We start from the raw sequence: 15,829 nt of genomic DNA, 5'->3' as shown, positions 1-15,829 counted from the left end.
CGTGGCGTCCACATAGTTGGACCAGGTCAGGCTGTTGGTGATGTAGCATGAAGAGGACATGTCCCGGGTGGTGAGGGTCCTTAGTGATCAAGCTGCTGTCTGTGGGAGCTTGCTATGCACAAAGGGGAAAGGTGACAGCCAGTGTCAACATCCCAGAGAGTACTTCATTGGCCTCAGGACCTCCTGAGTTCATACACTTTGGATTATATTTTCTCCTGCTTTTTCTCGGTTGCGGAATGTTCAGTCTCGGGAAGTGTGTCTGCGTTATTCAGTTGTTTCTCTGGGGAATGTTGTTTCCCTGGGGAATGTTGTGCTTTGGACCTGGGGTAGTGTTTCGGTCAAACGATTGGTCTTTCTTTCAACATTTAGGCCTATTCCACAGTTGGCACCCCTGATTACATCGCTCCAGAGGTATTCATGCAGAACGGATATAACAAGCTCTGCGATTGGTGGTCCTTGGGGGTCATCATGTACGAAATGCTGATAGGTATGTCCACAGCCAACACGCTTCAGAGTTTGCCAACAGCCACTGGAAAGTACTGACCAGTTGCAAATGGAATGGTAACATATTTTTGAGAGCCACATGATAAATATAGTAAAGAGCACACAAGATGCTGGAGGAACTCGACGGGTCAGGTCCCATCTGTGAAGGAAATGGACAGTCGACGTTTTGGGTCTGGACTGCAGGAGTAGAGGAGAGAAGGCCAGTATAGACAGGTGAGGGGAAGGGGTAGAGCAGAGCTGGCAGGTGATAGGTGGATCCAGGTGAGGAGGGGTAATAGGCAGATGGAGGAGGGGAGGCTGGGAATAGTGACAGGGCTGGGAGGTGATAGGTGGAGGTGACAGAGGGCTGAAGGTGATGGCATCTGATAGGAGAGAAAGGTGGAGCCTGGAACCAAGTGAGGGAGGTGAGGGGGGCAGATGGGAACAACGTCGCCTGTCCATCTCCCTCCACAGACGCTGCCTGACCTGCTGAGTTCCTCCTGCATCTTGCATGTTACTCCGGATTCCAGGTCTGCAGTCTCTTGTGTCTCCGCAGTAGAGAACACCTCTGGTGAATGTACTGGCCACCTGGATCTATCCTTATTTAGAAAACATCAGTTATGCATGATGACGTTACCGCCAGGTGTTGGCTCATGTCACGGAATCCAAAGGTGTAGGACCGTAGAGCAGAGATCACAGCTAACAGATGCCCAGCGAGGGTGGGTGAGAGCTCCCATCACACCGTGCCCCACTCCTTCATCGTTAGGGGTTGTGGGAGCTCAGAAAATCTTCCCACAAAACAGTAGACACCTCCCTCGATCTTTATCAGCTTACTAACGTGCACGGTAGTGTAGTGGTTAGTGTAACACTATTACAGTGCCAGTGACCGGGGTTCAATTCCCGCCGCTGTCTTAAGGAGTTTGTACGTTCTCCCTGTGTCTGCGTGGGTTTCCTCCGGGTGCTCCGGTTTCCTCCCACATTCCAAAGACGTACGGGTTAGGAAGTTGTGGGCATGTTATGTTGGCACCGGAAGCGTGGCGACACTTGCGGGCTGCCCCCCAGAACACTCGATGCAAAAGGTGCATTTCACTGTGTGTTTTGATGTACATGTGACTAATAAAGAAATGTTATCTTATATAAAAAAAATTCAGCTTGGCTCAGTTGATCAGTTTGCTAAATCCTGCCGTGGTTTGCACTGTTTACCACAAGGGTGTGAAGGGAGAAAAGCAAGAAAGACAACGATTTGACCAGCCCTTAATCAGACTCGTAATTACTCCAACAGTTCTGGTCACCGCACCATAGGAAGGACGTGATTAAGCTGGAGACGGGGCGGACGAGATTCCTGGGGATGTTGCCGGGACTGGAGGGCTTGTGTTTTAAGGAGAGACTGGACAGGCTGCGACTGTTTTCCTGGGGCTGAAGGGTGACCTTATCAAGGTGTATAAAATTCTGAGGGGCATAGATAGATAGTCAGTCTTTTTCCCAGGGTGGAAACTAGAGGGCATAGATTTAAGGTGAGAGGGGGAAGGTTTACAGGAGATTTGCATGGGAAGTTTCCTACACAGAGAGTGGTGATGGAAGCAGACACATGAACAAGCATGGAACGGAGGGATATAGACCATAGACCAGATGGGATTAGTTTAAATTGGCATCATGGTCAGCACAGTGACATGGTGGGCCGAAGGGCCTCTTCCTGTGCTGGATTGTTCTATGTTCTTCCAAAGCAGAAGTCTTAAATCTGTTCTTAAAGCGGTATAGATTGGGTAGATTGCATTCTTAAAGTGGCAGACTGCAGCAAACTGTTCCTGATATCAGAGGTAGGTAAAACTAGAGGACGTAGGTTCAGGGTGTGGGGGAAGAGATTTAGAGGGGATCTGAGGGGGACCTTCTTCACCCAGAGAGGGGTGAGTACCTGGAATGCATTGTCTGAGAGAGAGGTTGAAGATAAGATTTCTTTATCAGTCACACGTACATTGACACACAGTGAAATGCATCTTTTGCGTAGTGTTCTGGGGGCAGCCCGCAAGTGTTGCCACGCTTCCAGCACCAACAACTTCCTAACCCGTATGTCCTTTGGAACGTGGGAGGAAACCGGAGCACCCGGAGGAAACCCACGCAGACACGGGGAGAACGTACAAACTCCTTACAGACAACGGCCGGAATTGAACCCAGGTCACTGGCACTGTAATAGTGTTACGCTAACCACTAAACTACCGTGGTAGCTGTCGACATTTAAGGGGTATTTCAATGAGCATTTGAATTTCCCAGGTACAGAGGGCTATGGACCAACCACTGGGAGATGGGGTTCATAGAGTTGGGTGCTCACTGGTCAGTGTGGACAAATTGGGCCGAATGGCCTGTTTTCGTGCTGTATAATTCTATGATTCTAGATCCTGTTTAAAATATAATCCGAAGCCCTGAGTTAGTAACTGCTTGTGACTGTGATGCTGTTTCCGATTTTACAGGCTACCCCCCCTTCTGCTCGGAGACCCCTCAAGAGACTTACCGCAAAGTGATGAACTGGAAGGAAACTCTGACGTTCCCTCCGGAGGTTCCAATCTCCGAGAGATCGAGGGATCTGATTCTGAGGTCAGTGTGCTGCACACCAGAGGTTTTCCGGTAGGAACGGTAACGGGGGGGATGGTATCATCAGAACGGTTAATACATTCCACACACCACAGGGAGGGGGTGATAGAACCTCCAAGAGGGAAATTGGGAACTTGAAAAGGATAACTTAGCTCCAGAGGCGTTAGCGGACGGGCCAACTTGTCCTTAACATCATTAACATTGCTGACAAACTGTTGGATCAAGGAGTTAGGATTGTTACCTGGATGGATATTTTACAAGCTGTTCCCTGCAGAAATGGAGAGAGGAAATGCGATGATTAAATCTCGTTGGTTTTCTTTCTTCTCCGATCCTTATCACTGATGAGCCTGAGTTACCCTCCTTGGTACAGAGGCAACTGTGAAGCTGGGGTGGTGGTCACATGGGCCTTGAGCAGCCAATCCAGGCTGACATTACCTGTGCAGTACTGAGGAGTGCTGCACTGCCTTTGTGATGCACACCTTGGGGCATCAGAGAGGCTCAGCTGGTAGAGCTGCTGCCTCACACCGCCAGAGACCCAGGGTTCAACCCTGACCTCTGGTGCTGTCTGTGTGTGGAGTTTGTAGGTTCTCCCTGTGACTGTGTGGGTTTGCTCCAGGTTCTCTGGTTTCCTCCCAAAGTGTGAGTCGGTGGGTTAATTGGCTGCTGTAAATTGCCCCAGTGTGTAGGTGAGGGGTAGAATCTGGGGGGAGGTGATGGGAAAGTGGGGAGAATAAAATGGGATTGGTCTAAATGGGTGTTTGTGGGTCAGTATGGATTCAGTGGGCCGAAGGACCTGTTTCCGTGCTGTATCCCTCTCTGACTGTTTGACTATGACACCTTTGGTTGAGAAAACTGTGGAAGAGTTACTTGGTCCTAGTGAGTGAAGCCTCACCTCCTTGAACTAACAATTGAATGATTGGGTTGAGCTCGGAAGTCCAGGCTGGCCAGAGGGAGTCCTGCAGTCAGAGATATCTCCTTTTGGATGCTGCAGAAGCAGTTCTAATGTAATGTTTCAACCTGAAACATTAACAGTTTCCTTCCCCACAGATACTGCCTGACCTGCTGAGTGTTTTCTGTTTTTTTTATTTCAGCTTTCCAACATCTGCATTGTTTAGATTTTCATTCACTGCCCTGTCAGAATGAGACATTTGACAAAATGACAAAAGTGGACAATAAGGGTGAGCTGGGCAGTGAAGCGAAAACATCGTGGAATTGTACACATACTGTCCTCCACCGTAGCTTGCACCTTTTGGCTTTAAGTCTTGGTTGAAACCATGGTGATCTTGTCTTGTTCCGTTCTCAGATTTTGTTGTGGAGATGGTGACCGAATCGGTGCTGGTGGTGTGGAGGAAATTAAAAACCACCGGTTCTTCGAAGGAATAGACTGGGAGCACACCAGGTAAACTCAGCAGTCAGAGAATCCAGTGTGGAAGAAACTGTGGTTGGTGTTGGGCTTGGGTGGGGACACAGCTGTGGCTCTGTGTCCTGGACAATGTTCTTGGGCAGGTATACTGGAGGGGGTAGAACATTTTCCCATTCACATACTCACAAAATGATACCTGAACTCCAAGGGTTAAATAGCAAGGAGAGATTCCACTAAGTAGTGTTACATTCTCTGGAAGTTAACGGTAGTTAGCAACTCAGGATTGTAAGAGGACCAGAGTTTTCTCTCTGTCCATCCTCGTTCTGCTGGTCTCAGAGTCCAGAACCAGAGGGCAGATCCTGAAGATTAGAGGAGAGATTAGGAAACTCTTCTATATGCAGAAGAAGCTTGGAACTCTTCTGCAAATGGAAATTAATACAAGATCAATCAATATTAATTCCCAGGTCAATGGGTTTTTAACCCAATGAGGACTTCAGGAGAACTTCCTTTATCCAGAGGGTGGTAGGACTGTGGAACTCGTTCCCCCGAGGAGGGGTCAAGGTGAATGGCAGAGGTGGATTTATGGGGAAACTGGATAACACACAAGGGAGAATGGGATTGGAGGATGTGCAGAAGACAGAGGTTGCAAATCCCAATCCCACTGGATGAAGTCAGTAATTTGTGGACCAGGTGCCATTAAACTCACCGTGAAGTGATTGGTTCCTCATCTGGTTGAGGGAGGGAGAACGTGCAAACTCCACACAGACAGCACCGGAGGTCAGGATTGAACTGGGGTCACTGGAGCTGTGAGGCAGCAACTCGACCACTGCGTCACTGTGTCACCCTAGGCAGGGAATCCCAACCGGAGCCAATGAGGACAGCGCTTGCCAAATATACAAACCCATTCCACACAACCTCTGGTCCTCCCTCATCTGTCTTCAGGGTTACCAGTCAGGCTCTGTTAGTGGTGCCAGGGTATTCCCTGCTGCAGGAATACTGCTAGAATTTTCTGCAGAGCTGCATCAGCCCATCGCAGGCTGATTAAATAGTGCTTTGGATGAGACATTGAGGCAGGCCTCTCTGGTGAATATTAACCAGTTTTCTTCCTGGTTAATATTTACCCCCACATCCTCCTCACTGAGGGATTAGCCGGCCTCTGTTACTTTGCTGTTGGAGTGACCTTACTGTGCACAAACAGCGTCTTGCATTTCCTGATGCAGGACCTCAACCCAAAACGTCAACCATCCCTCTACCTCCACAGATGCTGCCTGACCCACTGAGGTCCTCCAGCTGTTTTGCTCATGCATTTCCTATTTTGCAAAGTTTTACAAAATAACTTCATAGAACATATATGTTCAAATATTATAAACCTCCCTGAGATCTTCCTTCAGTCTCTGCCGCTCCAGAGAAAACAACCCAAGTTTGTCCAACCTCTCCTTATATCCCATGCCCTCTAAATCCAGGCAGCATCCTGGTGAACCTCTTCTGCACCCTCTCCAAAGCCTCCACATCCTTCCTGTAATGGGGTGACCAGAACTGAATGCAATACTCCAGATGTGGCCTAACCAGAGCTTTATAAAGCTGCAACACAACTTCCCAACTCTTGAACTCAATGGTGTTCAGAAAATGGAAATTAATCGGACACAAGTCCAGCCCAGCAGATCTGGAACAGTTTCTTGTTCAAAAGTCTAGTTACAGAATAAATGTGTCACTGACAAGGGGATTTATTGCCCCCTCACTGCCCTGGAGAAGGTGGGGGTGAGCTGCCTTCTTGAACCACAGCAGTCCTTGAGGTGTAGTTGGGGAGGGAGGATTTCGAGCCAGTGACAAGGAAAGAAAGGTGACAGGATGGTTGACCACTTGGGGATGGTCCTTCCAGAGTCTTGCTGCCCAGGGTGGACGTGAAGCTCGTGGGTTTAGGAGGTGAAGCCTTGGTGAGTTGCTGCTGTGCATTTTGTCCATGCTGCAGCTACTGTAGGTCAGCGGTGGAGGGAATGAATGTTTGTGAGGAGGGTGGGTGCCACTGAAGCAGTGAGTTTAGCTCTGGATGGTATGGAGCTGGTGTGTTATTGAAGCAGCAACTGGGCAGGTGGAGAGTATTCTACTCCTCACATGTGTGCCTTGTAGATGGGGAATCGCCACCATTGCCAGCCTTCCTTCCCCGAGGAATATTCCACTAGGAGGCTTTTTACAATAAATTGAGAGGATGGATAGATTAGACAGCCAGAATCTGTTTCCCAGGGTCACAATGTCTAATTCTAGGGGCCGTGCATTTACAGTGAGAGGGGGCAAGTTCAAAGGAGATGTACTGGGCAAGTTTTCTTTACACAGAGAACGGTGGGTGCCTGGAATGTGCTGCCGAGTGTGGTGGTGAAGGCAGATACGATAGGCGCGTTTAAGAGGTTCTTAGGTAGGCCCATGAATGTGCAGAGGATGGAGGGAAAAGGATATCATGCAGACAGAAGGAATTAGTTTAGTTAAGCATTTAATTACGAGTTTAATTAATTTGGCACAACATTATGGGCCGAAGGGCCTGTTCCTGTGCTGTACTATTCTGTGTTCTATGCTTTCTGGGGAATTGTTAATCACTTCAGGGCATTTGGGGATAGCGGTAACTGCTGAATTATTGATTTACCCACCAACCAAGAGTAAATATTAGTCGAGAAAAACACATCAAAAAAATCACAAACCCCTATCTGTACTTTCTGTGACTGCTTTCATTTCCTTATTATCACTGTCTACTATCACTGACTTATATATCGTGATTTCTTGATTTGCAGCAGCAGTACATAAAAATTACTATAAATTACAAAATAAATAAATAGTGCAAAAGAGGAATAACGAGGGAGTGTTCATGGGTTCATGGACCGTTCAGAAATCTGATGGCAGAGGGGAAGACGCTGTTCCTGAATCGTTGAGTCTTCAGGCCCCTGTACCTCCTCCCCGATGGTAGTAACGAGAAGAGGACGTGTCCCGGGTGGCGAGGGTCCTTTGCGACGGATGCCGTCTTCTTGAGGCACCGCCTCTTGAAGATGTCCTCTGTTGCGGGGAGGGTTGTGCCCGTGATGGAGCTGGCTGAGTCTAGAACCCTCTGCAGCCTCTTGCGATCCTGCACATTGGAGCCTCTGTACCAGGCGGTGATGCAACCGGTCAGAATGATCTCCACCGTACATCTGTAGAAATTTGCAAGAGTCTTTGGTGACATACCGAATCTCCTCAGACTCCTAACGAAGTAGAGCCACTGGCGTGCCTTCTTCATGATTGTCATTTGTAATTTCTCACACTGAAACAATGAGGAATTTTATTCTGCCTGCTTTGTTTCCGCTCTATGTGTACCTGGAGGACGGCTGGTTGGCAGCGGAGAAAGCCGCGATGTCACTCTTGTTCCCTCCACTTGTTGCCTCATTAACTTATCACCCTTTGAATTAGCAGGAAGCAAGCAGTCTCTCAGCCCTCTGTGGAAAACTGCAGGAAAGTTGCATGAACTATAGTTTCAATCTGTCCCAATTGTTCCGTGCGACACACGATCTGCTGAAGGAACTCAGCGGGTCGAGCAGCATCTGTGGGGTGGGGGTGGAAGTAATTGCCATCTGACCTGTCCTGATGCAGGGGTTCGACCCGAAACACTGACAATACCTTTCCCCCCACAGATGTCTGGTGTCCCCAGTCTCTCCATTGCCTCCCCTCTGTCTCTGTAACCTCCTCCTCTGAGGGACATGGATAAGGTGAATGACCACAGTCTTTTTCCCCAGGGTAAGGGAGCCTGAGGGCATAGGTGAGAGGGGAAAGATTTAAAGGGGACCCGAGGGCCAAGTTTTTTACGTTGAGGGTGGTGGGTACCTGGAATGAGCTGCCAGTGGAGGTGGTCGAGGTGGATATAACTCAGGTACATGGACAGGAAATGTTTAGAGGGATGTGGGCCAAATGCAGGCAAATGGGACCAGTGCAGGTCGGCAACTTGGTCAGCATGGACGAGTTGGGCCGAAGGGCCTCTCTCCATGCTGTATAACTCTATGACTTATTGACCTCTGTTCTCCAACTCTGTGCATCTGATATCCATTGGTGGATATGCCTTAATTATTAGTTTATTATTGTCACATGTGCTGAGATACAGTGAAAATCTTTGTTTGTGTGCTGTCCAGACAGATCATTCCATACATAGAACATAGAACAGTACAGCACAGTACGGGCCCTTCGGCCCACGATGTGCCAACCTATATAAACACCTACTCCATGATCGATATGACCCTTCCCTCCTGCACAGCCTCCACTTTTCTCACATCCATGTGCCTATCTAAGAGCCTCTTAAATGTCCCTGCTGTATCAGCCTCTACCACCACTCCCGGCAGTGCGTTCCAGGCACCCACCACTCCCTGTGTAAAAAACCTACCTCTGACATCTCCCCTAAACTTTCCTCCTCTGACCTTCAACTGATGCCGTCTGGTATTGGCCATTGCCGCCCTGGGGAAAAGGTGCTGACTGTCCACTCTATCTATGCCCCTCATAATCTTGTTCACCTCTATCAAGTCACCTCTCATTCTCCTTCGCTGCAAAGAGAAAAGCCCTAGCTCGCTCAACCTATCCTCATAAGACATGTTCTGTACTCCAGGCAGCATCCGGTAAATCTCCTCTGCGCCGTCTCTAAAGCTTCCACATCCTTCCTATAATGAGGTGACCAGAACTGAACACAATACTCCAAGTGTGGTCTAACCAGAGTTCTACAGAGCTGCAACATTACCTCGTGGCTCTTGAACTCAATCCCCCGACTAATGAAGGCAAGCACACCATACGCCTTCTTAACAACCCTATCAACTTGGCGGCAACTTTGAGGGATCTATGGACTTGGACCCCAGGATCCCTCTGCTAAGAATCCTGCCATTGACCTTGTACTCCACCTTCAAGTTTGATCTTCCAAAGTGGGCATAAGTAGATCGAGGTAGTAAAAAGGAAAATAGAATGCAGAATACAGTGTTACAGTTAGTGCAGTACAGGTAGACAATAAGGTACAAGGGCTACGATGAGGTAGATTGGGAGATCAAGAGTTTATCTTTTAGTGTACAAGAAGGTCCATCCAAGAGTCTGATCATAGTGGCCCTGAGCGCTGGAATTTCCTCCTTGAACCTACCATTTTCTCCTCACTTAATATGCTCCTAAAAACCTTTAATCTGCCCTTTACAAACATTCCTGGGGAGTGTCGCGGGACATTTTACCTCCCTATAAACATGCACAAATAAGCTGTATTATTGACAGTTTCATTAGAGTCAGTTCGAATGGAACGTTGACCTTTGTGTCTTTCTGTTTGACAGAGAACGCCCAGCAGCAATTCCAATCGAAATACGAAGCATCGACGACACTTCCAACTTTGATGAGTTTCCTGATTCTGACATCCTGCAGCCAGGTATGAGAGACAGTCAGATCTGGTGGAAATTCACCTGTCTGCTGTTTGATTTGAATGACACAGGAACAAAATGTTTTAATGAAGCTGAGTGGTCATAAACAGGGGCCTTGAAGCCGGTGATAAAGATCTGGGCAACTTATTATCACAAGACAAAGTGGCGCAACTGAGTACTTGGGGAGAGGGAAAGATAAAATGTTCACTCAGTTAAAATCTCCTTTTCATGTAGGTTTGGAAATTAGATTGCATCGGAGTTTGAAAATTAATTTTACCCGATTCTGATTGGGGGAAATGGTTGCAATGAGCTAATTGGCAAATTCAACTGGCATGCCCCTTTGTGAGCAACTTTCGTGACACTGAAGCGATTTGCTGGTCAGGGGTGACTGGATGATATGATTCCCCGGACAACACTCCTTTTGGAACGCTGAAGGACCTGTTGTAAGGACACTCCTCGGGCAACGTGACTTGCCAGTACCTTGTTGGACCAGTGGTTGACCTGCAAAACCGGTGTACATTTACCTGTCTCATTTACCAGTGATTCACCTGCCAGGTTGGTGTGTGTTCACCTGCCTTGTTGGACTAGTGTTTGATGAGCATCAGGTCGGAGAATGAGTTAAGACGTTCCAGGCTACAGAAACATGCAACACCTGGTTGGTGGTGTGTGAGACCTGGGAGACAGGGTAATGTTCTGCTGGGGGGAAGGACCAAAAACCCCATTTTCTGACACCCTCCTGTTGTGCCCAATGACTGCACTAGAATTTCTTGTTTTTTTATTTTACTTAGATGACACTAAAATAGGTGGTAAAGTGGACAATGAAGAAGGTTATCAAAGATTACAGGGTGGGCCGAGGAGTGGCAAATGGAGTTTAAGTCGGATAAGTGTGAGGTGTTGCACTTTGGAAAGTAAAATCCAGGTAGGACTTTCACAGTGAACAGCAGGACCCTGGGGAGTGTTGCAGAACACTGGGGAGTCCTTGGAGTACAAGTACATGGTTCACTAAAAGTGGAGTCACAGGTAGACAGGGTAGTGAAGAAGGCTTTTGGCATGCTGGCCTTCATCGGTCAGGGTAACGAGTATAAAAGTTGGGAGGTCATGGTGCGGTTGTACAGGACGCTAGTGAGGCCACACTTGGAGTATTGTGTTCCGTCTTGGTCGCCCTGCTATTGGATGTTATTAAATGGAAGGAGTGCAGAAGAGATTTACAAGGATGTTGCCAGGACTTGAGGGACTGAGTTTTGGGGAGAGGTTGGACTGGCTGGGACTTTATTCGTAGGAGACTGAGGGGTGATCTTATAGAGGAGTATAAAATCATGAGGGGCATCGATAGGATGAATGTGCACAGTCTTTGTCCCAGGTAACTAGAGAGCATAGGTTTAAGGTGAGAGGGGAAAGATTTAATAGGAACTTGAGGGGCAGCTTTTTACACAAAGGGTGGTATGTATGTGGAACGAGCTGCCAGAGGAAGTGGCTGAGGCAGGTACAATAACAACTTTTAAAAGACAGTTGGACAGGTACGTGGATTGGAAAGGTTTAGAAGGTTATGGGCCAAACACTGGCAAATGGGACTATCTTGAACGGGGTATCTTGGTCGGTATGGACCAGTTGGGCCAAAGGGCCTGTTTCCGTGCTGTAGGGCTCAGCTACAGACTCTGCCTCCAGAAGAAACACAAAGGTAAATTTGTCCACTTTTCAGCTGGGTCTATGACGGGCTCTGGACTAATGTTCTACAACTGCCGTTGGGATGGGGAGCAGGAATCTAACAGCATCCACGACCTCCTGGGGTGGAAACCTGACATGATTCATCACCCTCCCTCACTCTAGCTTCTCCCACACCCCCTCAAACTCTTGTACCTGAGTGAGATCAGCTCTCGTAATTCTAACTTCGGTGCGTACAGTGCCAACCTTGTCAACCCTCTTCATCTCAGTAATCAACCTTCTAAGTTCCCAACGAAGGGAGCTGGGGCTTTACTCTTTGGAGAGGAGGAGGATGAGGGGAGACATGATAGAGGTGTACAAAATATTAAGAGGAATAGATAGAGTGGACAGCCAGCGCCTCTTTCCCAGGGCACCAATGCTCAATACAAGAGGGCATGGCTTTAAAGGAATGGGTGGGAAGTTCAAGGGAGATATCAGAGGAAGGTTTTTTACCCAGAGAGTGGTTGGGGCATGGAATGCGCTGCCTGCTGTGGTGGTGGAGGCAGGTACATTGGTCAAATTCAAGAGATTGCTAGGTAAGCATATGGAGGAATTTAAAATAGAGGGATATGTGGGAGGAAGGGGTTAGATAGTCTTAGGCGAGGTTTAAAGGTCAGCACAACATTGTGGGCCGAAGGGCCTGTATTGTGCTGTACTGTCCTATGTTCTCTGATTCTATGATTCTCTGAACTACCTCCAAGACAAATGTGTCCTGCTTTAAACAAGGTGACCAAACTGTACCCAGTATTGCCATGGAGTTTCTATGTATATGCATAGTGTATGTGCAATGTCTACAGTTGTAGACAACTCTACAGTTGTAGTAAGAATCGTTCAGTCATACAGCACAGAAACAGGCCCTTTGGCCCATTGAGTTCTTGCCGACCATCAACCACCCATTTACACTAATCCCACTTTATTCTCCCCACTTTCCCATCAACTCCCCCCAGATACTACCCCTCGCCTACACACTAGAGGCAACTTACAGCGGCCAATTAACCCACCAACCACACGTTGTTGGGCTGTGGGAGGAAACCAGAGCACCTGGGGGAAACCCACACGGTCACAGGGAGAACGTGCGGACTCCACACAGACAGCACCGGAGGTCAGGATTGAACCCGGGTCCCTGGCGCTGTGAGGCAGCAGCTCTACCAGCTGTACCACTGTGCCGTCCGCCTGCCTGCCCTTTGCAATGAAGACCAACATTCCATCGGCCCTTCTCATTGCTTGTTGCGGCTGCACTGTTTGTAACGTCGCTGCTGGCCGTCTGCCCTTAAACCCAATGTAGAAGCAGTTAAACGACTTGGGTTAATCTGAGGTCTCATCCATTTGTTCAGGTAGATACAAATGGTGCAGGGATGAGCAGCCAGCATGGGCACAGAAGGCCAAATGGCCTTCACCTGAGCTATAATGTTCCACACTGCTTGGACTTGCCTTGGGAACATAGTACAGTATAGAACATAGAACAGTGCAGCACAGGAACGGGCCCTTCGGCTCACGATGTTGTGCCAACAAATTAAACCAGTAATTGAACGCCTAATTCAACTAATCCCCTCTGCCTGCACAAGGTCCATCTCCCTCCATTCTCTGCACATCCATGTGCCTATCTGAGAGCCTCTTCTAACGCCTCTATTGTATCTGCCTCCACCCCCACCCCGGCAGCACATTCCAGGCACCCACCATTCTCTGTGTGAGAAAAAAACCTGCCCCGCACATCTCCTTTGGACTTACCCCCTCTCACCTTAAATACATGCCCTCTGGTATTAGACATTTCGACCCTGGGGAAGAGATTCTGATTATCTACTCTGTCTCTGTCTCCCATAATTTTTTTAGCTTCTATCAGGTCTCCCCTCACCCTCCGCCGCTCCAGAGGAAACAACCCAAGTTTGTCCTTATAGCACATGCCCCCTAATCCAGGCAGCATCCTGGTGAACCTCTTCTGCACCCTCTCCAAAGCCTGCACATCCTATAATGGGGCGACCAGAATTGAATGCAATACTCCAGATGCAGCCTAACCAGAGTTTTATAAAGCTGCAACGTAAGTTCCTGACTCTTGAACTCAGTGCTTTGACTAATAATGGCAATCACGCCGTACGCTTTCTTTACCACCCTGTCAACATGTGCAACCACTTTCAGGGAGCTATGGACCTGGACCCCAAGATCCCTCTGTACACCAACATTGTTAAGGGTCCTGCCGTTAACTGTGCACTGTTAGAATCTGAGGTTATGTAAGGTACTACCAGATACAACATAATTTACCGGTCCACATAGAACTTGGAAATACCAATAGCAGGTCCTGTTGGAATGTGATTGTGATCAATCCTGTTCTCTTTACTCTTTGCTTTTGATTCCAGTGCCAAATGAGGCTGAATCTGATTATAAATCTAAGGATTGGGTCTTCATCAACTACACGTACAAGAGGTTCGAAGGTCTGACTGCCCGCGGAACCATCCCATCTTACATGAAGTCAGAGAAGCTTTGAAGATGCTGTGATGTGCCAGGGATCTACAGTAACCCATCGCTTGCCCTCCTGAAGAGTTCCTACTTCACGTTCAGAATATCCAAGTCGATGAAAATTCCCCTGGGTTAGGAGTTCCTGCCCCATCAGAATAATTGTACTTGGGATAGCCAAGGCTAAGCCACACTCCGTTCCTGGATTCTCCCCCTCTGCGTGTCCTTGGGGTGAGACCGGCAGATTTGCCACTTGCCTGTCTGTTTGGTCTTTCAATGCTGGGGTCCCATGGGTGAAATGATCCAATTATGCCACTGTGTAACTGAGCGAGACGGGATTATTTACAGAGAATTGGGTCTGAATTGAGAGGTAGATGCCACAAGCCCATTCCGGGACATTAGAAGATTATAGGCTGCTCCCTGTGGCACCAGAGGTTGATTTAGGGTCACACTCTCACCTATGAGTCAGAAGCATGTGTCCTTGAGCCCTACTCCACAGACGTGAGGACAATACAGGCTGACCCTCCACTGCAGTACAGAGGGAATGCTGCACTGTCAGAGTTACCAGGTGGGATATTAAACCAAGGTCATTTTACTGTCTTGGTGGGATTACTCAAAGACAAGCAAGGCAGTTCTCCCTAGTGTGCTGGGCTTGAGCAAGGTCACCATTAAGCAGAGGATCTGATCAATAACAACTTTTGTTTGTGGGATCTTGCTATGTATAAATTGTCACCTGCGTGTTTTTGTCTCCCCTAAAACTTACGACAGTAGCTATACTACACAGAGGTCGGTTAGGTCCTCTGGAATGTCCTAAGTTGGTGCTGTAGAAATAAGTCTTGTGTATTGTATCCACCGGTCCCATCCCCAGCACTGCCAAGTGCAAGTTCTTTTAGTACTCAAGTTGCCAACTGCTGTGTTTCTGTGATCACAGTTGGGAGTTCAAGTCCCACTGTGGACAGCAGATGAAGGAATTCCTCAATGCCAATTCTGTTAACTACCAGAGCTAACTTAAACTTCAATGAAACAGTCACTGTGGTGGTTGTGAGAGGGATGGGGAACTGATGAACGAGCTTGCCTGTTGGTTCCTTGGGGCTTTGGATTTCAATAGTTTCCATTATTGTGTATGACATGGGGCCACGTCAGTATGTAGAATGTACAAGGTGCTGCCGACTATCCATGCTCAAGTCTCAGTTGGCTATTTACCACGCTGTAGTTTGGCATTTCCACAGCTGGGCCATTGTGTGGCATTTCGTTTTATATTTTAAAAAATACCAAAGATTCTTTCTTGTTGATGTCAGGTTCTGTTTGAGCAACTTTGTCTTATGACCCTTTAGAATATTCTGTACTGAAATGTTGTACATGTTTTTTTTTAAGAAAAGCTATAGTAAAGCAGTTTTCTAACTTTGTTTGTTGTTTTACTTATTTGGCTGATTTCGATGTGTCACATCCCTTCCTGATTTTTACAACCATTCACACCACCCAGTCCAAATGAAGGGTCTCGACCCGAAAAGTCGACTTCCATTTCCCTCCATTCTGCATTTTATTTGTCGACACGTCTTTTTTGTCTGACCTGATGCTTTCCGTGAACTTTATAGAACATTGTGTTTAATGTTGAAGTCGGGGCAATTCACTGAAGCTGGAGAAAGTACAGCGGCTTCTGGATTTCAGAGAACAAGCAATCTGCTGGAGGAACTCAGCGGGTCGAGCAGCGTCTGTGGGAGGCAAGGAATTGTCGACGTTTCAGGTTGAAACCCTGATGCAGGATTCTGATCCAAAACGTCGACAATCCCTTTCCCCCCACAGATGCTGCTCGACCCACTGAGTTCCTCCAGCAGATTGTGTGTTGCTCCAGATTCCG

The 15,829-nt window shown here is 47.9% G+C and overlaps 1 protein-coding gene across 3 annotated transcripts in view; it reads left to right on the top strand.

The window, feature by feature from the left end:
- LOC127578307 (serine/threonine-protein kinase 38-like) overlaps positions 1 to 15,358 on the top strand; it is a 62,457-nt gene extending 47,099 nt beyond the window's left edge. For all 3 annotated transcript variants that reach the window (XM_052030190.1, XM_052030189.1, XM_052030191.1), the window contains exons 10-14: positions 370 to 487; positions 2,949 to 3,072; positions 4,373 to 4,468; positions 9,739 to 9,830; positions 13,875 to 15,358. In XM_052030190.1, the coding sequence (XP_051886150.1) occupies positions 370 to 487; positions 2,949 to 3,072; positions 4,373 to 4,468; positions 9,739 to 9,830; positions 13,875 to 14,002 (558 nt within the window). In that variant the 3' untranslated portion in view covers positions 14,003 to 15,358. The remainder of the gene's footprint in view (positions 1 to 369; positions 488 to 2,948; positions 3,073 to 4,372; positions 4,469 to 9,738; positions 9,831 to 13,874) is intronic.
- Positions 15,359 to 15,829: the final 471 nt, after the last annotated feature.

The sequence above is a fragment of the Pristis pectinata genome, chromosome 15, assembly GCF_009764475.1.
Source record: "Pristis pectinata isolate sPriPec2 chromosome 15, sPriPec2.1.pri, whole genome shotgun sequence".
Classification (NCBI taxonomy): Eukaryota; Metazoa; Chordata; class Chondrichthyes; order Rhinopristiformes; family Pristidae; genus Pristis; species Pristis pectinata.
The sequence above is the reverse complement of the archived record's forward strand: the minus strand, read 5'-3'. Positions and strand labels throughout refer to the sequence as shown.